The sequence below is a fragment of the Malania oleifera genome, chromosome 13, assembly GCF_029873635.1.
Source record: "Malania oleifera isolate guangnan ecotype guangnan chromosome 13, ASM2987363v1, whole genome shotgun sequence".
NCBI lineage: Eukaryota > Viridiplantae > Streptophyta > Magnoliopsida > Santalales > Ximeniaceae > Malania > Malania oleifera.
Genome location: NC_080429.1, coordinates 13656563 through 13682081, shown reverse-complemented (window position 1 = coordinate 13682081; position 25519 = coordinate 13656563). Strand labels below are relative to the sequence as shown.

At 39.7% G+C, this 25519-nt stretch overlaps 1 protein-coding gene across 2 annotated transcripts in view; it reads right to left on the bottom strand.

Moving 5' to 3' along the window:
• The window catches only part of LOC131145503 (F-box protein At4g00755), a 31392-nt gene extending 6204 nt beyond the window's left edge, over window positions 1–25188 (bottom strand). The window contains exons 1-4 of one of the 2 annotated variants that reach the window (XM_058094626.1): window positions 25026–25188; window positions 23686–23885; window positions 22667–23080; window positions 22379–22557 (exon numbers count right to left, since the gene is read on the bottom strand). In XM_058094626.1, coding sequence (XP_057950609.1) covers window positions 22379–22557; window positions 22667–23080; window positions 23686–23821 — 729 coding nt within the window. In that variant the 5' untranslated portion in view covers window positions 23822–23885; window positions 25026–25188. Of the gene's footprint in view, window positions 1–22378; window positions 22558–22666; window positions 23081–23685; window positions 23886–24947 lie in introns of both variants that reach the window. The other variant, XM_058094627.1, reaches the window with a different exon arrangement.
• Window positions 25189–25519: the final 331 nt, after the last annotated feature.

Sequence of the window (25519 nt, the reverse complement as noted above, 5' to 3'; positions counted from 1 at the left end):
GAGGGAGATATGCAGTGTGATCCTCCCAGAGCTACAGCAACCCTTCAGTTTGACAAGACAACCAGTGGTGTGGTATGAGGTAAGTAAATTGAATAGTATAGTGAAGGTGTTTAAGCTACTACTGCATTGAAAAGTCTAGAGCTTCCTGGTTCAACTTCAGAGGTCCAGCTAGTAGTTAAGTGTTAAAGTGCCAAGATTTTGGCCATTGAGTTGCAGTGTGTCCTAACCATGCAACGATGATTGTTGAAATAGAAGGCAGCGATGAAACCTATGTAATTGAACTATTGAATAGAAATCCCAAGCGCTTTCAGTAAAGATGGAAACACAGGAGAAAAAACTCACCTAGCACTTCAACTCAAATTCAGGTGATTTGTTAGAAATAACTCTGCAGCTAAGTTATTTATCTTGTAGTTATACAATGCAGTGTCTGGGAAGAGCTGTGAAGAAGTGTTTGCAGGTCAAACCACATATCCATGCAAGAGAGCTAGATTAAAAATATGGAATTGAAAGTCCATGATTTTTGGTTGCCTCAAATATTTGTTCAATTTTGGAAAGACTGCAGTGTAACATTCTTCCTCTCATGATCTGTCACATTCTTATAGGAGAATTAAGCGCAACACATATGAAAATTCCTAAACGTTCTCCATCAAGAAGAAATATAAGTCAGAGCCATCACCAGACTTTCATTGACCTAATTGAAGTGCACTGCCTGATATTTTCTCATGAAGTGTGATTATTCCTCTGGTGGTGGATGCTCTTCTTAATGCTTTTGCCAAATTGAGGGCATTGAGTACGTTATGGCATGTGAGAATTGTCAAAGGCTGGGAAGCCAGAAATTGGATGGACCAATTTAATCCTCTTTGCAAGCTAGCTTAAGAAGAACAAGGTTGGAAGTTTGTCAGGTCCTAGCCAAATGTTTTCATTTAATTAATTAGTTAGAGTTGTGCAACGTGACGGTTGGTTTGTAAAAATCTGTGCTATGAATATATTTGTAACTTTCTTCTTTCTAATCTTTAACTACGTCTGTGATGCATTTAATGTCCTAATTTTTTCATACGCAGCCAGCCCCAAGCCTGGGTAAAGGAGGAGGGTTGCGTTAGGTAGTTGCCAGCCAACGTAAAATTTGTCAGATCACTATAATATGAATCCTTACCAAATATTTGTTGAGGCACCTCCTATGAGCGAAGCATTGCACTTAGCGAAAAGTGGTCGAAAGTGGGCTAGGTCGTTGCCCCGAAGCAACACGCCGTGTCGGCGCTTGGATACGGTATCAAATATGCAAAAGTTCCTGCATCATTCTGGACATGGGTAGGTAAAGAAGCTAGTTCAAACAACTAGGATTAGATCAACAATTGGAATATACGGCGACATATGGCTAAAAGCATTGAAATTGTAGACACAATGATTGGAAGAAAAATTAATATAATTTGCCTTCAAGAAACTAAGTGGATGAGGGAGAAAGCTAGGGAAATTGATAAATCAAGATTTAAACTTTGATACACTGGAAAAGGAAAATATTAGAATAAAGTAGGAATTATTGTAAGCAAAAACTTAAAGGATAGCGTTATTGATGTAAACAAAGTAGGGGATAGAATTATAAAAATCAAAATGGTCTTAGGCCAAGAGATAATAAATAACATTAGTGCTTATGCTCCTCACTAGGCTTAGCATAAAATATTAAGAGACAATTTTGGGAAGATATGGATAGTATTATACAAGGCATACTAGGGACTAAGAAAATATTCACAGGAGGAGATTTGAATGGACAAATTGAAAACGATCAGTGTTTTAAAAGGCGAAGTGTAAGGTTTTACCCTCCTTGAGGCGAGGCGTAAAAGCCTCAAGGCATTGAAGCTTAAGCATTTTGGGACTGTATTTTTTAAAAATAATAATAAATAAGATCAATTTATATATAGTAAAAAAAATGAGAAAAATTTTAGAATAATGGAGAAAAAAATAAAAATATAATTTTTAAATATCATATAAACCAATTTTAGATTTTAAAAAAAAAAAAACACAAATAATACATGTTAAAAAATAAACATGAGTCATATTACCAAAAGAATTAAAAAAAATCAAATTAAAGCATATAGAAAAAGCCAAATTAAAGTCATCCACTAATTTCTATGAATATAAAACTAAATAAATAGAGGCAGATCAAATTGAAGGGTCCACAGAGGAATCATCAGAGAGGGAGAAGGGTTAAAGGAATACTACGGAAGCTTGTCGAGTCGTCGGAGGGGAGGAAGGAGCTTGAGGAAAGCTACGGAAGCTTCGTCAACTCATCGGAGAAGACTGGAGGCTTCGTCAAGAAATCTGAAGCTTCTTACAAAGGAATGGTAGAGAGAGGAGAAGAATAGAGGCTTCGTCGAGAGGAATCGTTGAGAGAGGAGAAGAATGGAGGCCTCGAAGAGAGAGCAGAGGCTTTGTCGAACTTTGTCGGAGAGAGCAAAGGTTTCTTCAAGCTTCGTCGAAGAGAGCAGAGGCTTTGCTGAGGCTTCGAGAGAAAGCACAGGCTTCGACGAGCTTCGTAGGAGATAGCAGAGGGTTCGAGAGAGAGCAGAGGCTTCGTCGAGCTTTGTCGGAAATAGCAGAGGCTTCAAGAGGGAGCAAAGGCTGCATTCTGGGTTTTGGCCAGGGATACTGAAACGCGTACGCCTGGATGCTGAGGCGTAAAAAGGCGAGGTTTTTTGCTTAATACGTACGCCTTCTCGCCTGAGGCGTGCACTTTTGTGGACTTGCACCTTTTAACTTACACCTTGATGCGTTTTTGCCCTAAAACGCTTCAAGGCAAGCCTCATTTACACCTTTTAAAACACTGGAAAGGATAATAAAGGTTATGAGAAGATACACGAAGGATATGTATATGGAGACAAAAATGAGCCTAAGGAGAATTTCTTAGACTTCACTATGTCAAATGATTTTATTACAACAAATACTTGCTTTAAGAAGAGAAAAGAACACTTAATAACCTTTAAAAGTAGACAAAATAAAAGTCAAATAGATTTTTTCTTAACTAGGAGGGTAGATTGGTTATCATGCAAGGATTGTAAAGTTATTCAAGGTGAAAGCCTAACCACACAACATAGAGTTTTAGTATTAGATATATGTATTAAAAAATGGAAGAAAAATGATAAAATAAATCAGTGTAAGGGAACTAGGTAGTGGAACTTAAAGGGAATATAATAAAATTTTAAGATAAAGTGATCAAAGATGGGGATTAGACTATAGAGGATGAGATAGATACAAATACTCTTTGGAGTAGATTAGCTAGTTCTATCAAAAAGATAGCAAAAGAGATTTTAGGTGAATCAAGGGAAAGATTCTAGAATAGCAAAGAAAGTTGATGGTGGGATAAAGATATCCAAAAAGACGTAAAGACAAAAAGAATTTGGTATAAAATGTGGCAAAAATGTAGAAATATGGATAACTTTGAAAAGTATAAAGAGACGAGAACAAATGCAAAAAAGGCCCTTAGTGAAGTTAAACACGCATCATTCAATAGTTTATATGATAGATTAAATACAAAAGAAGGGAAAAGAGATATGTTTAAGCTTGCTAAAATTAGAAAAAGGGAGAGTAAGGACTTAGGAAATGTAAAATATATAAAAAGTGAGGATCATATTGTCTTTGTCAAGCCCCGAAGTGGGTCCCAGGGTGTGATCTGAGAACCTAACATGTATTTATATCATACAAACATCCATGATACCAATAAATATGAGGGTCCAACCAGATAGGGCTCCCACATACCCTACTCGCAACCACTATTCACATGAATAACGCAGCAGAACATATTTCAACCTATTACATTCATTCATACCAGAGTACTAAGTCTATCATAATACAAAACATCAACCAAAGGTATCCAACATAATCCAAAATGACATCTTGGCTACAGTTCAGTACTCACAACAGTACTTACAAAAACTAACATAATACTATGCTCAGAACCCTCTAGAACGCTAGGTCCGGCTACCTGAAGGACCTGAAACAGATCTGTATGATTGGGATGAGACAATTCTTAGTAAGGGAGAATCAGGTTATATCAGTGTGTGGGCACATGAGTGTTATTCCAATAAGAAACAAAGGATTTCGCATTTCCAGTATTTTCACAAACAGTTTCAGTATATTTCACAATCATTGGTGTAATCCGGTAAACCGGCATGTCATTATTGACCCACGGTATTGAACCGGCATTCCACAACCCTCGATATTATCCAGCAAATCGGCTTGTCATTATTGACCCCACGGTCTTGAACTAGAGTTTTAGTAACCATAATCCGACAAACCGGCATGTCATTATTGACCCACAGCATTGAACCGGCATTTCACAACCCTCGATATTATCTGACAAACCGGCATGTCATTATTGACCCCATGGTATTGAACCGGCGTTTTAGTAACCATAATCCTGCAAACCGGCATGTCATTATTGACCCCACGGTATTGAATCGGCATTCCACAACCCTCGATATTATTCGGCAAACTAGCATGTCATTATTGACCCCACGATATTGAACCGGCGTTTTAGTAACCATAATCCGGAAAACCGGCATGTCATTATTGACCCACGGTATTGACCCAGCACAAATCTAGTGTTTTCACACTCTTCGGCATAAACCGACAATGTAACGACCCGGCCCTTTAAACGAACTCAGGTGTCACTTACATACATCAAATACCTATATCTATTCAAGATATGGAAACAACCCGCCCTAAACAGGGACATACGGGTGTAAATCATACATAATCATGATGTAAATGTCGTGGAAAAACATAAAAATCCATTGGGATTACTACTAGCCTTATACCAGAGTTCACTAATACATCCATAATTTACATACATTCGAACTTAGAGTAATCGTCATATTACAACCCTCCAACTAAAGACTTTCATCAAGTTTAGTACAAAATTTAGATGCTTACGTAAGCTAACCAAAATAACCACCCTAGTCTCTTTATCTACTAGGACTGACGCACGGACGGACCTGAAAACAAAGGTTGTAAGATAGGGTAAGACACCTCTTAGTAAGGAAGAGGAGTTACAACAGTGTGTGACTGTATACATGCATATTTTCATTCAAAATCTGGAATATAAATCAAATATTTTCAATACAGTAATGCATAAGGTATATCATTATTCATATTACAAAATTCCCACATCTGTCTTTCGACCATTTAATGATTTATCAGATGACCAACAGCAAAATATCCCTATAACCAATTTTACCCCGTGGCTCGGGTTGTGCACTGGTACTCGTCCAATGCCCTGTTCGTGCAGACACTGCCGAGTACCTACATACGATCTAACTGCCTCCATTGGCCCAATATCAACCAATGGTTTCACCCTGCTAGCCGACCATCTTGGTACCCACATCGTTTAGTAGGTGTGGTTGCACGTGTACATCTAGCTACGATATCATGTCGTATCATATAACAGTAGTTTATTTCAACTCTGCAAAGAAAGTATTTTTCAATCCTATATCAATAGAATAGAAATAATCCCAACGGGTTCAAACCGGCGTCTTTCCACTCAGTTTACCCTTCTTTGTTTACTGATGCGGCTCGGTATATCACCAACCTCTGTTTATCACATTGTCAGTATAACAAATTGGAATTTCATTCCCATATTCTATATCAGTAGTATAGAAAATACATTCATTTCCATTTCAACATATATCACACAAGTTTGATACAAAACCCCGCTAAATGATAGAAATTCAATATACATAGTTTAACTGAATAAATAAAGGATTCGAACCTCTCCTACTATAGTACAAACACAAATAAACAATATTTGTAAAATTTGGAGATCACACATCAAAATCCTCATTTTTACCAAAAACCGTAAAATCGTCAAACCGGCATTTCTACTCGGTAGAATTTCACAAATAAGCATTTAAATCATACATAATAACATAAACTAGTTTTTTAGCAGTTTAGTTTTCCAAAATAGCTGTTGTAATCAAGTTCCCCTTACCTTATATTCGAAATGAAACTTCGTACGAAAACGGTCCAAAACAACAACCCGAGATCCCGAAAACCTAAAACCACAGAACATAACCTTACTATGTTTTCTACTACTATCCAAATATCCAATCAAAATTAGGATCAAATTCCTACCTCAATTCTTAGGAAAACCCGAAACTCTTCGAAACAACGATCCAATCCACTAAAAGTGTAGAGTTTCCTCTTCTGATCCACACAGTACCCTCCATTTTTGGAAACGGACGACGAACGGCGAAGGATCTTAGAGAGAGAGAGAGAATGAGAGAGAATAAGAGATTTTATAGAATAAATCCTAACTTAACCCTTTAGTAATCTAAATAAATATCTCCTCCAAGATATTTATATATAAATATCTCAAAATATCTCTTTTCAAAATATCTTCTCCAAAATATCTTCTTCTTTTTTTTTCTTTTTTTTCTTTTTCCGGGGTCGGGTTACTACAATCTCCCCTCCTTATAAGAATTTCGTCCTCGAAATTCATCAACTGATACCAAGCATACTCTACCTTACGTCAGAGACCTACAGAAGAGTCGGCAGCCGCCCTCAAAGCAGCTTCGGCGCGAAGTTATTATCTACCCTCGCTTATGGCGGAGGAATACCGTAATTACAATGTGATGCTTCGGAAGATTACACACACAAAACTCTCCCGAAGACCATACCACATATACTACTATACATAATTACGTATCATCCAAAAATAACTGCGGGTACTTCTGGCTTATTTCTGACACTAACTCCCATGAAGCTTCCTCCACTGTATGGTTACACCATAATACATTCACTAGCGGTATTTCCCTAATCCGTAATTGCTGAACTTTCCGATCTAATATCAGTACTGGTACCTCCTCATATGATAAAGTCTCACTGATCTCTAGAGGTTCGTAACTCAGTACATGCGATGGATCTGGTATGTACTTCTTCAGTACAGACACGTGAAATACATCATGAAATCGGGATAATGCTAGAGGTAAAGCCACTCGATAAGCAACCGAACCTATCATTTCAAGGATTTCAAAAGGCCCGACATACCGAGGACTTAGCTTCCCCTTCTTCCCGAATCTCATTACCCCTTTCATCGAAGCGATTCTCAAGAATACCATATCTCCCACTTCAAATTCCAACTCTCGTCGACGAGTATCAGCATAACTTTTCTGTCGATTCTGAGCTGCTTTAATTCTTTCCCTGATCAATGCGACCTTTGCAGAGGTCTGCTGAATCAGTTCTAGACCTAGTATCTGCCGCTCACCTACCTGATCCCAGTACAACGGAGATCGACACCGACGACCGTACAAAGCCTCTTAAGGTGCCATCTTTATGCTCGCCTGGTAACTGTTGTTATATGCAAATTCAACAAGCAGTAGATATCGCATCCAACTATTACCAAAATCTAGTATACAAGCCCGCAACATATCTTCTAACGTCTGAATAGTTCTCTCCGACTGTCCATCCGTCTGTGGGTGAAAAGACGTACTGAACATCAATCGCGATCCCAAGGCATCCTGTAAACTTTTCCAGAAACGAGATGTAAAACGCGGATCTTGATCTAAAACAATAGATATAGGAACACCATGGAGTCGTACCACCTCCTGCACATAAAGTTCTACCAGCCTATTCAGAGAGTAGCTGACTCTGATTGGAATGAAGTGTGCAGTCTTCGTCAACCGATCTACTATAACCCATATGGCATTCTGCCCATGCATCGCCGCAGGTAAACCCGTCACAAAATCCATCGAGACATGTTCCCACTTCCACTCAGGGACGTCGAGTGGTTGAAGTGGTCCTGCCAGCTTCTGATGTTCTGCTTTAATCTGCTGATATGTCAGGCACTGTTCTACAAATCGGGCGATCTCTCTTTTCATATTAGACCACTAGAAAGATTCCCTCAAATCCCGGTACATTTTCATACTACCAGGATGTACAGTGTAGAACGAACGGTGTGCCTCCTCTAGAATAACCCGTTTAATCACGGCATCATTCGGGACGCAAACCTTGCCGCGGAATCTCAGTATCCCATCACCAGAAATACTGAAGTCTGGCTTTAAACCATTCCGAACTCCTTCTATAACCTCAACTAACTCTGGATCCTCTTTTTGCGCTACACGGATCCTCTCTTGTAAGGTCGGTTGCACCACCAAGCTGGCAAGCACAGCCTGATGATTTCCTTCTACCACTTCCAAGCCCAACCTTTCTAGATCCATACAAATTTGGTGCTGAACTCTAATCGCTGAAACAGACGCATCAACAGACTTCCGACTCAGAGCATCAGTTACCACATTAGCCTTTCCTGGGTGATAGCTAGTAGCACAGTCATTGTCTTTAATCAACTCTAGCCACCTGCGTTGTCTCATGTTCAGCTCCTTCTAGATGAAAAAGTATTTAAGACTTTTATGGTCAGTAAAAATCTCGCACTTTTCACCATACAAGTAATGCCTCAAATTTTTAATGCAAATACTACCACTGCTAATTCCATATCATGTGTCGGGTAGTTCTTCTCGTACTCTTTAAGTTGCTGAGAAGCGTAAGCAATTACTCTGCTCTGTTGCATTAGAACACAACCAAGACCCTTCTTAGAGGCGTCACTATAAATAACGAATCCACCATCCCCTGAAGGAATGGTCAGGATTGGAGCAGTAACTAGTCGCCGTTTCAGCTCCTGGAAACTCAACTCACACTCCTCAGTCCAAACGTACCTCACGTTCTTCCTCGTGAGTCGCGTCAAAGGATCTGCTCAACTGGAGAACCCTTCCACAAAACAACGATAGTAACCTGCAAGACCTAAAAAGCTTCTGACTTCCTGAACATTCTTCGGTCTCGCCCAATCCACTACTGCTTCAATCTTACTCGGGTCCACAGATACACCTTCCTTGGACACGACATGACCAAGAAACGCAATCTGCTCTAGCCAGAACTCACACTTCTTCAATTTAGCATACAATTTCTTATTCCTAAGCATTTGCAAGACAAGCCTCAAATACCCCTTATGCTCTGCAGCGCTCCTAGGAAACACTAGGATGTCATCGATAAATACTACGACGAACCGATCTAAATATTCGTGAAAGATCTTGTTCATCAAATCCATAAATGCTGCAGGTGCATTAATCAAACCAAAAGGCATAACCATAAATTCATAATGGCCATACCGAATTCGAAATGTCGTCTTAGGAATGTCTTCCACTTTCACCTTCAGCTGGTGATACCCAGATCGTAGATCAATCTTAGAGTAGATCTGTGTGCCCTGAAGCTGGTCAAACAGATCATCGATCCGAGGTAGCGGATATTTATTCTTTACCGTCACCTTGTTCAGTTCTCTGTAGTCGATGCACATCCTCATCGACCCATCCTTCTTCTTAACAAACAAAACAGGCGCTCCCCAAGGAGAAACACTAGGACGAATGTACCCCTTGTCTAGGAGCTCCTGAAGTTGTTCCTTCGGTTCTTTCAATTCAGCTGGAGCCATACGGTATGGAGCTTTCGATATCGGCGCCGTACCTGGAACTAGCTCTATCACGAATTCCACTTCCCTGTCCGGAGGTAACCCTAGCAAGTCCTCTGAAAACACGTCAGGGAACTCACACACTACAGCAATTGTTTCCAACTTATTTTCTTCAACCGGCGTATCTTTCACAAACGCCAGATACCCTTGACAGCCATCTAGGAGTAGCCTCCTCGCTTGCAAAGCTGAAAGGATTCGTGGTGTAGAACACACACACGACCCCTGGAATCTAAATTCCTGCTCCCCTGGTGGTTTAAACAACAACTCCCACCTGCGGCGATCAATACTAGCATAACTGGCCGACAACCAGTCCATCCCAAGGATGATATCAAAACCATGCATGTCATAGACCACTAGGTTAACTAGTAGTATTCTTCCCTGAATTTCCACAGGGAAGTTACGGACTAACTTACTACACCCGACTGCAGACCCAGACGGCGTAGTCACTACCAGTTCATAATCCAACAATTGCACCTCCAAACCACATAATTTAACAAAATTACGAGAAATAAAAGAATGCGTAGCTCCAGAATCAAAAAGTACTACAGCTTCATGAAAAAACACATAAATAGTACCTGTGACCACGTCACCAGCGTTCTCAGCGTCACCAAGAGTCAGAGAATATACCCTAGCCTGGGCAGTACCCCCCTATTGACTGCCACACTGTGTCGGAGCATTCCCTCGATATTGCTGCTGTGTGACTTCGTCATTCCTCTGCCTCGGACAGTCTCTCATCTGATGTTCTTATCTACCACACCGCATACAGGCTCCCGTAGACAACCAACACTGCCCCTGATGTTTCTTACCACATAAAGAGCAACGTGGAACACTTGCGGCATTCTGGGACGTGCCACCACTATTTTTCTTCCACTTACTTTGTCCTGTCCCAGATGAATAATTAGGAGGCGTTGGTCTCTTCTTCGTAACCTGAACTTCTGCATCCTCTAGTAAACACTCCTCTGCTACCTTGGCTTTATCAACCAACGTAGCAAAATCCTGCAACTGCAGAATCGCCGTCTGCTTACGGATCTCACTCCTCAGACCCCTCTGAAACTTCCAAGCCTTCTTTACTTCATCAGGAATCACGAATGGAGCAAATCGAGACAGCTCCTGGAACTTGGTAGCGTACTGCTGCACTGTCAGTGAACCCTGCGTCAAATTCATAAATTCCTCTATTTTCGCGTTTCTAATTGTGGCCGGAAAATAACATTCAAAGAAGAGCTCTTTGAATCAGGCCCATGTCAACACTATCGGTATCGGTCGGTGCTCCTCCATTTGCTTTACCGACCCCCACCATCTCTCAGCCTCCCCTGCCAACTTGAACATGGTGAAGGTGACTTTTTACTTTTCAGTGCAGTTTAACACACCTAAGATCTTCTCGATCTCCTAGATCCAATTCTCAGCACGAACTAGATCTGTACCGCCCACAAAAGCAGAGGGCTTCAATCTGGTGAACTGCTCAATGGAGCAACCCAACTCAGTCATAGGACGATCCTGCCCTCTATTCGTACGCACTACCTCAGCCATAAGCTGCTGTGCGAATTCACGTAACACACTAGTAGAGTCGTTACCAGCCTCGAGGCCGGCACCCTCACTACTACTACCATCTATATTGGCAGTGATATCCTTGGATTCGATCCTGAAAACATTTACGAGAATCCATTAGAAGGTAATAGCCTAAGCATCAACTAACACTATCATACTATAGACTCAGTTCCTTAAATCCACATCCTGAATATCGATGTACGCCATTAATTTAACATCATCATTCTAACTCAAGTTCTGCCCTTCCACTTGGAAACAACACCATCAATAGATTGCCATGATTTTCTAAACCCTTCAAATGATCCAAAAAAACACAGAAGTCTGCCAATTGTTTTCGTCTCCAGGTATACAAAACAAAACTCAAGGTCATAGCCATGTCCTATACTCTGGTTTATTCTAGACTGTAACAACTAGCAACTTCTTAGTTTAGCACATATCCCGAACCAAGCAGCATGATTCAAATCATACTTCCGACTGGCTATGGGCTCTGATACTAACTGTAACGACCCGGCCCTTTAAACGGACTCAGGTGTCACTCACATACATCAAATACTTATACTTGTTCAAGATATGGAAACAACCCGCCCTAAACAGGGACATACGGGTGTAAATCATACATAATCATGATGTAAATGTCGCGGAAAAACACAAACATCCATTGGGATTACTACTAGCCTTATACCAGAGTTCACTAATACATCCATAATTTACATACATTCGGACTTAGAGTAATCATTATATTACAACCCTCCAACTAAAGACTTTCATCAAGTTTAGTACAAAATTTAGATGCTTACGTAAGCTAACCAAAATAACCACCCCAATTTCTTTATCTACTAGGACCGACGCACGGACAGACCTGAAAACAAAGGTTGTAAGATAGGGTAAGACACCTCTCAGTAAGGAAGAAGGAGTTACAACAGTGTGTGACTGTATACATGCATATTTTCATTCAACATCTGGAATATAAATCAAATATTTTCAATACAGTAATGCATAAGGTATATCATTATTCATATTACAAAATTCCCACATCTATCTTTCGACCATTTAATGATTTATCAGATGACCAACAGCAAAATATCCCTATAACCAATTTTACCCCGTGGCTCGAGTTGTACACTGGTACTCGTCCAATGCCCTGTTCGTGCAGACACTGCCGAGTACCTACATACGATCTAACTGCCTCCATTGGCCCAATATCAGCCAATGGTTTCACCCTGCTAGCCGACCATCTTGGTACCCACATCGTTTAGTAGGTGTGGTTGCACGTGTACATCTAGCTACGATATCGTGTCGTATCATATAACAGTAGTTTATTTCAACTTTGCAAAGAAAGTATTTTTCAACCCTATATCAATAGTATAGAAATAATCCCAGCGAGTTCAAACCGGCGTCTTTCCACTCAGTTTACCCTTCTTTGTTTACTGATGCGGCTCGGTGTATCACCAGCCTCTGTTTATCACATTGTCAGTATAACAAATTGGAATTTCATTCCCATATTCTATATCAGTAGTATAGAAAATACATTCATTTCCATTTCAACATATATCACCCAAGTTTGATACAAAAACCCGCTAAATGATATAAATTCAATATACTTAGTTTAACTGAATCAATAAAGGATTCGAGCCTCTCCAACTATAGTATAAACACAAATAAACAATATTTGTAAAATTTGGAGATCACACATTAAAATCCTCATTTTTACCAAAAGCCGTAAAATCGTCAAACCGGCATTTCTACTCGGTAGAATTTCACAAATAAGCATTTAAATCATACATAATAACATAAACTAGTTTTTTAGCAGTTTAATTTTCCAAAACAGCTGTTGTAATCAAGTTCCCCTTACCTTATATTCGAAATGAAACTTCGTACAAAAACGGTCCAAAATGACAACCCGAGATCCCGAAAACCTAAAACCACAGAACATAACCTTACTATGTTTTCTACTACTATCCAAATATCCAATCAAAATTAGGATCAGATTCCTACCTCGATTCTTGGGAAAACCCAAAACTCTCCGAAACGACGATCCGATTCACTAAAAGTATAGAGTTTCCTCTTCTGATCCACGCAGTACCGTCCGTTTTTGGAAACGGACGACGAACGGCAAAGGATCTTAAAGAGAGAGAGAGAGAGAGAGAGAATGAGAGAGAATAAGAGAATTTATAGAATAAATCCTAACTTAGCCCTTAAGTAATCTAAATAAATATCTCCTCCATAAATATCTCAAAATATCTCTTTTCAAAATATCTTCTCCAAAATATCTTTTTTTTTTTTTTTTTTTTTCGGGGTCGAGTTACTACAGACAATTTACGACCATTGGTATTAACTTGGCATGTCTTACAACCCCACGGTATTAATCTGGAATGTCTTGACCCCACGGAATCAAACCGACATGTCATTATTGACCCCACGATAATAAAACCGACATGTCAGTAACCACCATTCCTGAAACAGTTTGGAAATCCAATTCCTATATTTCATTTCAAACACATCACAACTCAATCATCACAAAATATCCTCTCCTGCCACACCTATTTGGATAATTAAACAATCATATGATAATTGATTCGGAAATAAAGTTTAACATAAAATAAAGGTACGGTCATCTCTATACTTTAGTTTGATTCAAATAAACGATTTTCCAAAAGAAACGGAGACAATACCCGAATCCCTAATTTTTCCGAAAACCGTACACCCGAAAAACTGACAATCTCACCTGGTGAAATTTTCCAAACAAGTAACCAAAACATCCGTATAAACATAACCTACAGTTCACCAAATCAGATTTTAAAAATAACTAATATAAACAAATCCTCTTACCTGTTCCCGAATACCGAAACACGACTCCAAATGGCTCAAAACAACCACACGGATTCCCAAATCCTAAAACCGAAAGACCATACGTCAACATCACCCTATTTAGTATAGATCTACAAGTCACTAGGCTCATTTTGACCCTTACCTCAACTTCAGGATAAAAACTCGAAAATACTCAAATCAAGATTCTACTCCGTAGGACTTGTACAGATTCACCCGCTAATCCACTTAATAATGTTGGATCGTTAATTCGGGCAACGAGCCGCCCGAGATCAGAGAGAGAGAGAGAGTGTGTGTTACATAATAAATATAACTTAACCCTTAAGTAATCTAAAAATATCTCCTCCAAGATTTTATTTTATTTTTTGTTCAAGTTACTACAATCTCTCCTCCTTATAAAATTTCGCCCACGAAATTTGCCAACTGTTTCGATCACATTGTCTGAACTTTAACTGCTCTGTCTCTAGGAAGAGCCGGCGGCCACCCACATAACAGGCCCGTCCCAAATTTATTACCTACCTTCACTTATGGCGGAGGAATACCATAGTTACACATAACGTCTCGAGAGATTACAAATACAAGCTCTCCCAGAGACCAAACAAACCACTTACCACTATGCTTACCTGACTAACTCTGAGCATCTCTAAATAACTGAGGATACTCCTGACGTATAACTTCCCATGAAACTTCCTTGACTGCATGATTACGCCAAAGTACCTTCACAAGAGGAATCTTCTTAGTACGTAGCTCCCGCTCCTTACGGTCTAGAATCAGAACCGATATTGCATCATATGCTAAAGTGTCCCCGAGCTCCAAGGACTCGTAGTTGATCACATACAAAGGTTCAAGAACATACCTCCTAAGCATGGACATGTGGAACACGTCGTGAATCCTAGACAGTGCTGGGGGTAATGCTATCTTGTACGCCACCGAACCGACTCTCTCCAGAATCTCGAATGGCCCGACGTATCTAGGGCTCAGCTTGCCCTTCCTACCAAACCTCATCACCCCCTTCATCGAAGCGATCCTCGAGAATATCTTACCCCCTACCCCAAACTCTAACTCCCGATGGCGAGCATCCGCATAACTCTTCTGCCGACTCTAGACTATTTTAATTTTATCCCTGATAAATTTAACCTTCTCAGAAGTCTACTGCACAAGTTCGGGTCCCAACATCTGTCATTCACCGACCTCATCTCAATACATAGGAGATCGACACCTCCGACCATACAATGCCTCGAATGGTGTCATCTCGATACTAATTTGGAAACTATTATTGTAGGCAAATTCCACCAACGGTAGAAACCGTATCCAACTACCGCCGAAGTCCCACACACAACCCCGTAACATATCCTCCAAGATCTAAATCGTCCTTTTCGACTGTCCATCAATCTGAGGGTGAAGTGTCGTACTGAAGGTAAGCTTAGTCCCCAGATGGGATGGTCAAAACCAAAGCAGTAACCAGTCGGTGTTTCAACTCTTGGAAGCTCTGCTCACACTTATTGGTCCAGTCAAATTTCACATCCTTCCTCGTTAACCGTGTCAAAGTGCCAAATAACTTAGAGAATCCCTCCACAAACTGACGATAATACCCTGTCAGTCCTAGGAAACTCCGAACCTCCTACACGCTCTCCGGTTTCACCTAGTCAACCCCTGCTTCAATCTTACCTGGATCAATTGAAATACCACCCCTCGACATGACATGGCCCAGAAATGCAACCTGTTCCAACCAGAACTCGCATTTTTTCAACTTAGCATATAGCTTCCTTTCCCGCAGTACTTGAAGCACCAACCTTAGATGATTTTCATGCTCTTCCGGACTCCTCAAGTATACCAGAATATCGTCGATAAACACCACCACGAATTGGTCCGGGTATTCATGGAAAACCCTATTCGTTAGGTCCATAAATACCACCGAAGCGTTAGTCAACTCGAATGGCATGAAACTCGTAGTGGCCATATCTGGTTCGGAAAGCAGTCTTTACCACATCCTCAGACTTAACCTTCACCTGATGATCCCCTAACCGTAGATCGATCTAAAAGAAAACTTGCATTCCCTGCAGCTGGTCAAACAGATCATCTATACGAGGCAACGGGCATTTGTTCTTAACTATTACCTTGTTAACCTCACGGTAGTCAATGCACATCCTCATTGACTCGTCTTTCTTTTTCACAAACAACACTGGAATTCCCCAAGGCGAAACACTGGGTGTGATAAAGCTTTTATCCAGTAGTTCCTGCAACTGCTCCTTCAATTCTTTAAGTTCTGCCAGAGTCATCCGGTATGGAACTTTAGAAATCCGTACCTTTCCTGACGGCAATCAATAGCGAACTTCACCTCACAATCAGGAGGTAAACCGGGTAAGTCTTCCGGGAATACATCAAGGAATTCATTAACCACTCGAATATCCTCAAACTTTAACTCATCCCGTGGTAGCTCATTTACACATGCTAGGTACCCTTTACACCCATCCAAGAGTAACCTTTTTGCCTGTATTGTCGATAGAATCTGTGGCGTCGAGCGCACACACGATCCCACAAACTTATACTCCTATCCATCCGGAGGTCTGAACACTACCTCTTTCCGGTTACAGTAGATGATAGCAAAATTGGAGGAAAACCAGTCCATCCTCAGAATAACATCAAACCCGTACATGTCAAATACCACTAGATTCACCGGTAGCGTCCTTCCCTGAATTTCTATAGGATAATCCCCCAGCTTCTTCCTACATATCACCATACTCCCCGATGGTGTCGCCACGGACAATTCCGCATCCATCACTTAGGTTTCAACCCCACACAATTTCACAAAATTTGCAGATATAAAGAAGTGGGTTGCTCCAGAATCAAATAAGACAACGGCTTTATTCAAAAGCAATAACATGGTATCTGTCACCATGTCGCCCGCGTTCTCCGCATTAGCAGGGGTAAGCGAGTAAACTCTCGCCTAAGCTGTGTTTCTCTGCAAATTTCCCCGGGGCGCCTGGTTACCTCCCCCATACTGATTCAGTGCAGGCGTAGCACTCATCAACGCACAATAGACTCGTGCCACATGGCCCTGTTCGCCGCAACAGTGACAGTTACTCGTGAACGGCCGGCACTCACCCTCATGCCACCTATGGCACCTAAGACACCATGCGCAAGATGAATCCCCCTGTGGACCCCGTGGTTCCACCTCCGGTCGTTTACCAGCACCGTAGTTATTCTTCTTCCACTGCCCCTAACGAGCACCAATCTGAGAACCAAAAGGCGCTGGCCTCTTCTTCTGATCCTAGACTAACACTTCCTCCTGAAGACTAGCTACAGCCATGGTGGCTTTATCCATCAGTACAGCGAATTCCCGAATCTGCAAGACTGCCACCTGCTTACGGATATCCTTCCTCAGACCCTTCTCGAACCTCCGAATCTTCTCATACTCATTCAATATCAAGCACGGAGCAAAATGAGATAGCTCGATGTACCTGACCGCATATCTCTGCACCGTCTAGGTTCCCTGGGTCAGACTTGAGAACTCATTTACCTTCGTGTCTCGGGTGGAAGCTGAGAAGTATCGCTCGAAGAATACCTCCTTGAAACGGCTCCACGTCATCTCTAATGGCCCGGTCCTCTAAGCCTCCAGCAGACTCGCAGTCGTCCAGCATCTCTCAGCTACACCTGCTAGCTGAAATGTAGCATATAGAACCCTCTGTTCGTCTGTGCAGTGCAGAACTTTCAGTATCTTCTCCGTCTTCTACACCCAGTTCTCGGCCACTATTGAGTCAGATCCTCCAGTGAACGTCAGAGGATGCATACAGGTAAATTTCTCGATAGTGCAACCCACAGCAGTAGGTGAACGTTCCCGTCACCTAACACTCCGCCCAATCTTCCACAAGACCTGCTCAGTCAAGCCTCAAGGCACGGTAGGAGACCAATCGCTCAAAGTCCCCAACGAGCTACCGTCCAAGTTGTTATCCTTGGGCTCCATTCTGAAAACAGGATAAGAATAGATTAGTATTCTTATATCATAACACAATTAACACAATCCTTGTAAAATAATCATGTTAACATCTAAACTCCCGGGTCCATGTCTGCCTCACCGCATCGACATGAAACCATCAATGGTTTGCCGTGGTTTTACTGAAATCGTCAGTCCAAGAAAAACACAGAACACCGTCAATGAATCCTTGTTTAGCTACAAGACAACTCTTGACCTATTCTACCCATATCTCAATCTACCCATTCCTTACATTCCTATACTTTGGTATGTTCACCTAATCAAGCCTAACAAAGTCTACAAGACCTAACAACATGGTTTGCTCTGATACCAAGTTGTCCCGCCCCAAACCCCGAAAGTGAGCCCTAGAGTGTGATCTAAGAACCTAACATGTATATGTATCATACAAACATCCATGATACCAATAAATATGAGGGTCCAACCCGATAGGGCTCACGGATACCCTACTCACAACCACTATTCACATGAATAACGCAACGGAACATATTTCAACCTATTACATTCATTCATACCAGAGTACTAAGTCTGTCATAATACAAAATATCAACCCAAGGTATCCAACATAATCCAAAATGACATCCTGGCTACAGTTCAGTAGTCACAACAGTACTTACAAAAACTAACAGACTACTACGCTCCAAAACCCTCCAAAACGCTAGTTCCGGCTACCTAAAAAACCTTAAACAAATTTATATGATTGGGGTGAGACACTTCTCAGTAAAGGAGAATCAGGTTATATCAATGTGTGGGCACATGAGTGTTATTCCAATAAGAAACAAAGCATTCGCATTTCCAGTATTTTCACAAACAGTTCCAATATATTTCACAATCATCGGTATAATCCAGCAAACCGGCATGTCATTATTAACCCACAGTATTGAACCGGCATTCCACAACTCTCGATATTATCCGACAAACCGGCATGTCATTATTGACACCACGGTATTGAACTGGCGTCCTAGTAACCATAATCCGGCAAACCGGCATGTCATTATTAACCTACGGAATTGAACTGGCATTCCACGACCCTCAATATTATCCGACAAACCCGCATGTCATTATTGACCCCACGGTATTGAACCGGCGTTTTATAACCATAATCTGGCAAACCGGCATGTCATTATTAAACCCACAATATTGAACCGGCATTCCATAACCCTTGATATTATCAGGCAAACCAGCATGTCATTATTGACCCCACGGTATTGAACCGGCATTTTAGTAACCATAATCCGGCAAACCGGCATGTCATTATTGACCCACGGTATTGAACCGGCACAAACCTAGTGTTTTCACACTCTTCGGCATAAACCGGCAATTTACGACCATCAGTATTAACCCGGCATGTCTGACAACCCCACAGTATTAATCCGGAATGTCTCAACCCCACGGAATCAAACCGACATGTCATTATTGACCCCACGGTAATGAAACCGGCATGTCAGTAACCACCATTCCTGAAAACAGTTTGGAACTCCAATTCCTATATTTCATTTCAAACACATCACAACTCAATCATCACAAAATATCCTCTCCTGCCACACCTATTTGGATAATTAAACAATCATATGATAATTGATCCGGAAATACAGTTTAACATAAAATAAAGGTACGGTCATCTATATACTTTAGTTTTATTCAAATAAACGATTTTCCAAAAGAAACGGAGACGAACCCGAAACCCTAATTTTCCCGAAAACCGTACACTTGAAAAACCGACAATCTCACCCGGTGAAATTTTCCAAACAAGTAACCAAAACATCCGTATAACATAACCTACAGCTCTACCAGATCAGATTTTAAAAATAACTGATATAAACAAATCCCCTTACCTGTTCACGAATATCGAAACACGACTCCAAACGGCTCAAAACAGCCACACGGATTCCCAAATCCTAAAACCGAAAGATCATACGTCAACATCACCCAATTTAGTACAGATCTACAAGTCATTATGCTCGTTTCGACCCTTACCTCAACTTTGGGGTAAAACCCCGAAAATTCTCAAATCGAGATTCTACTCCATAGGACTTGTAGAGATTCACCCGCTGATCCACGTAGTAACGTTGGATCGTTAATTCGGGCAACAAGCCACCCGAGATCTTAGAGCGAGAGAGAGAGTTATATAATAAAAATAACTTAGCCTTTAAGTAATCTAAAAATATCTCCTCCAAGATATTTATATATAAATATCTAAAAACATCTCCTCCAAGATTTTTTTTTTGTTTGGGTTACTACAATCTTGGTTAAGGACGAAGACATAAAAGAAAGATGACAAAGTTATTTTAGTAAGTTGTTTGATGAAAATCAAATAAAAAGCTTAAAGGAATTGACAAATGAGGAAAAACTCAAAATATGAGATTTATTCGCAAAGTTAGACTTAACGAAGTTAAATTTGTACTAAAAAAAGATGAAAAATGGAAAAGCTATAGGATCGGATAGCATCCGAATAGAAGTTTGGAAATGCTTAGGTGATAACGAAATTATATAGTTAACTAATTCATTTAACACAATTATAAAAATTAAGAAAATGTTAGATGAATAGAGGAAAAACATTTTAATACCTATACACAAAAATAAAGAGATATTCAAAATTGTAATAACTATCATGGAATTAAACTTATGAGTCATACATTGAAACTATGGGAAAATGTAGTTTAACAAAGATTAACGCTAGAAATGAAGGTCTTAAAAAATCAATTTGGTTTTATGTCTGGGAGATCTACCAAGAAGCTATATATCTTTTAAGAAGATTAATGGAAAAGCTCAAGGAAAAGAAAAGGGACTTGCGTATGGCATTCATTGACTTAGAGAAAGCATATGATAGGGTACTTAGGAAAGTTCTATTGTGGATTTTAGGAAAAAAGAGTGTATGCTGTAGATATAGTGATGTCAAGAAGGATATGCACGATAGAGTAATGACTAGTGTAAGGACTATAGATGGAGAAACTAGAGAATTTCCAATCGCCATAGGTGTACATCAAGAATCTGCTTTAAGCCGTTTTCTTTTTTCTTTAATGATGGACCAACTGACTAAGAGCATTTAAAATGAGGTTTCATGGTGTATGTTGTTTGTAGATGATATTGTATTGATTGAAAAAATTAGAGGCGGAGTAGAGGCTAAGTTAGAATTATGAAGAAAAACTTTGGAATCTAGAGGCTTTAGGATAAGTAGAAATACTACAAAATAGATGAAATGTAACTTCAGTAATAGTAGGAGAAATATTAGAGACAAAGTTAAACTTTATATGAAGAAATAAATAACACAAGTAGATTTCGATATCTTGAATCTATTATACAAGCTGAAGGAGAAATTGAAGATGATGTAATGCATAGAGTTAAAATAGAATGGGTAAAATGGAGAAATGTGCTTTGTGATCGTAGAATATCTTTAAAATGAAAAGGGAAGTTTTATAGTACGGCTATAAGACCAACTATGCTATATGGATCAGAATGTTAGTCAACGAAGAAACAAAATATCCAAAAAGTAAAAGTTGTCGAGATGAAAATGTTTAGATAAATGAATGGTATAATATTAAAAGATAAATTAAGGAATGAACATATTCGCGGTAAGTTAGGTGTAACTCCTATAGAAGATAAAATAAAGGAAGGACGACTCAGATGGTTTGAGCACTTGCAATGTAGGCCACTTAGTGCACCAATAAGGAAGAGTGAGTTAATTACTATGAGGGACAATAGAAGGTATAGGGGTAGACCTAAAATAACTTGGAATGAGATAGTGAGTAAGGATTAATAGCCCTGAATTCGTCAAAAGAAATGAGGATTAATAACCCTGAATTTGTCAAAAGAAATTATCCATAATTGCATAAATTGACGAAAAATGATTCATATAGCCGACCCCACCTAGTGGGACTTAAGGCTTGATTTTGCTGTTGTTGTTTGTTTTCTTCTTTCTAATATTTCCTATAAATTAGATTGTTGTCTAAAGTGTTAACCAAGTGATTTCCCCAGCACTATGTCCTTTTTCCTCTACTCTTTCTCTCACTCTTCTATAATTCTACATCCTATTGCAGTAAAGTGAGGAGTCAAAACCCTTCATCCATGTACATGATAAGTTAACACTGCTGTTGGCATCACTGCTGTCAAGATGCCAGTTGTAATGAACCAGCTGCAACATAAGCCATCATAAACCCCAATATTTTAATATGTTCTGTATCAGAAATGCATTTACCAAATGCTTTATCCATTTTTAAAACCCAACAAGCACAAAGGGAATTGAAAACAAAGGTAAATCACTTCACAAGTCCCTGAAGTTTGAGTGAATAGCACTTCACTCTTTGAATTTTATACTGTGATAATTTGATCCTTGAAGTTTCAACTGATCCTTGAAGTTTCAACTTCAGGGAGTGAAGTTGATTTCAGTCAAACTTCAAGGACTTGTGCTGTAACTTACCCTGAAAAACAATAACACAACCCAAAAAATGATGCCCTTGTCCTTTTCAAATGAACAAAAAAAGCTACAGTAGCCAGATTTGGGTAGTGCAACTCACCTGAACCATTGGAAATTCTGGTGAAGTATATGTCCATACAAAGCTGTTGTCAAAGAATTCATGACCAACCACAGGTTCATCTATGAGGTCACTCTCTATTTCCAGTGGATACTTAGAGTGACCCATTCGAAATCTCACAGCTTTAGCTGAGTATATAGGGTGGCCAAACTGAAAATATGCTGATATGGAAACAAAATTCTTCCATCAGTTTAAAACAACTTTTTTGAATCAAAATTCAGGTTCCAAGACAAATATACAAGAAATGTACATAGGAATATCAGGACAGACCTTGAAATGGCTGGACATGAACTTCAGTAATAACACACAAATCAGCCATCAACTTATAAATTAGTATCTCAGGAACCTTGGGATCACTTGCTCCTTCACTTGACCAATATGAAGCTCTCTGATCAACTCTATCACTTGGGACCAAAGTATTTTGAATGCTTTCTTCAGGATAGTTATCAGTGCTGGATGCACTAATGGCCCTTGATATGCAATCTCTTCTCATGACTGGGGTGAGACCTCGAGCTAGAATGGCATACACCCTATGATTTCTTTTCAGATAATTCCATTCCGTAGAATCCTTGGGCCCAATTTCTACAGGTTCTATCATGTTGCTTACTTCAATAATATGAGCAACATTTGACATTTCAGGAAATATTCTAAAGCAGAGCTGCTTACAAAGTTCATTTGCAATCACTGCAAAAAAAATTAACCACTATTAGAATCATTAATTGACACATTAGAGTGTAGTGAGCTTTACGAGACACAACTTCTGTTCAAGGTTGTGAAAAAAATACAACAATTAATATCATTTTCACTTATTGAATAACAATCAGCTATTCTACGCAAATGAAAAGATTATTGTTTTATGTCTCCACAATTATTATCAAATAGAAGTAGGTTACTAGGTCTGCAAATAAATCCTGAAAAATAACATCAAGAAAGGGCAGGAAAGTGAATATTCCAAGTGCTAAGAATGAAAAATAGGTTCCTTTCAAATTTCAATAATAATGACTTACTATGTCTTAGAACAAAGCCCAGATAATGTCTATTGATGAATTAAGGCAAATCCACATAATGAGATCGACAAAACATGCAAAGCATCTGCTGGAAATCCTAAATGAACAAAGAAAGTGACTGCAACCAACTAGCAGGGATGACAACAACAAAGCTTTCTTTTGCAGCTACTTGGGCCAGCCACATAAATCCTATTTGCCAAGCAGCATATCGAGGCCATGTCCCAGCCAATATACACATCTAATAACTTGTCAAAACAAAATAACTCAAACCCATAATCTTACCAAATTGGCGCCAAGAGCTTGAAACCGAGCAAATGCGGACAAGATCAGATGGATCCTCCAAATGCAGAAAAATCTTAATAGACATGTCAGTGCCCAACCACTTTATAAAATCACTACAACCCTCCATTGTAGGCATACAAGGGATAATGGTAGCCTTCTAGCAACTCCAAAAACCTGATTCTTGCAGCAACTCCAGAAACCTGATTGAAGTGCATAGAAATTCAATACAGTACATCAAGGAGTTAATGTATCAAACAAAAACATAGGAAAATAAATTGTGTGTTTGTAAGAATTTAACTGTCATATGTATTGCTGGAGATCAGATACCATGCAATGGAGTTCTATACGAGTAGATCCTTTATTCATTTCGGTGTCACATCATGTTAAGAAATTGAATGGGTAGGAACAGTATCACACAGCTAAAATAAAAAATGAGAAAATAAGAATTGACACCGAGATTTACGTGGAAAACCCCCAAACAAATCGAAAAAAAAATCACGGACAAGAGTAGAAGGAATCTACTATGTAAAAAAATGATGTTACAACTTCTCTCTAATTATTAGAGGAGAACAATGATAACTCTCTCTTGTATTAGGAGTATACAAATTTTTCTAAGAAATAGGAGAAACTAAAACACAAGCTACAACTGAGACACTTTTTAGGAGAGCACTTGATTTCTCTCTCTTATCACCACTATTTCCCTATTTATAGGTATTTGTAAGTCTCCTTTTCAAAACTATCAAATGAATAGTGCAGCCACCATATTGAACTTTGAATGCTAAAAAAAAATGACTTTACAATTCAACACATCAATCTTGAATTTTTTGTTTGAATTTTCACCCCAAAAAAAATTCCATTTTCTGAATTCTGATTAAGACTAATTTTTTTTTTTTTTGGTTCATTTATGGGTTTTAAAAAAAAAAAAAAGTCGACGCTCCACAGCAGACAGATATGGAACAGAAAAAGGAGAACTCATTTGAGACAGCTATTAATGAAACAAGCAAACACAGGGTTCGGTGGCACAAAGAAACCTTTTGATTGGGGAAACAACAAAATTTGTCAAAACCTAATAGGGACATCTGCATAAACAGACCATAAGAAGTTATATCGCACATAAATGCAACCCAAGAACAGGGAAAACCCCTTCTTCTCCCTCCAGGAGACATATGTGTAATACATATTAGACGACATTTCAAACCAATGCTCCGATTCTCGCACTTCCATGAATTTAATCAAATTCGAAGGGGAATTTTAGAAATTACACAGAAATCAATCTAGCAACCGACACCATAAATTTCCACTGAGAGAAAAGGAGAGAGAGCGCGGCAGGATGCACATACCTGCTGATTGCTGAAGCAACGGCAAACATAACAGAGAGAGAGAGAGAGAGAGAGAGCGAGAGCGAGAGCGAGTCGGCGACAGCCAGAGATTTGGATGGCACAGGAGAGAGTGGGGGAGGCCAACTTCGGAATTAAGCAAGTAAATGCCAAACATAAATTTGTTGGGAGACTAAAAAATGAATAATAATAATATATCTAGGGATGAGCATAATTCGGTGAAAACCGAATTAATCGGATTAACCGGCCGAAATTGGTCAGTTCGATTCGGGTAAAAAATCCGGTTCGGTCGGTTCGGTTAAAATTCTATAAACTCTCGGTTAATCGGGTTCGGTTCGGTTAACGGTTAAAAAAATATCGATTAACCGATTAACCGAATTTTTAATATACTTTATAATATATTAATAATAGGGCGGGGCCGGCGGGCGACTCAGGCTTGGCTCGCTTGGCCGCTTGGTGCTTGGGGCCTGGGCTTGGGGAAAAAAAAAGGCTTCATG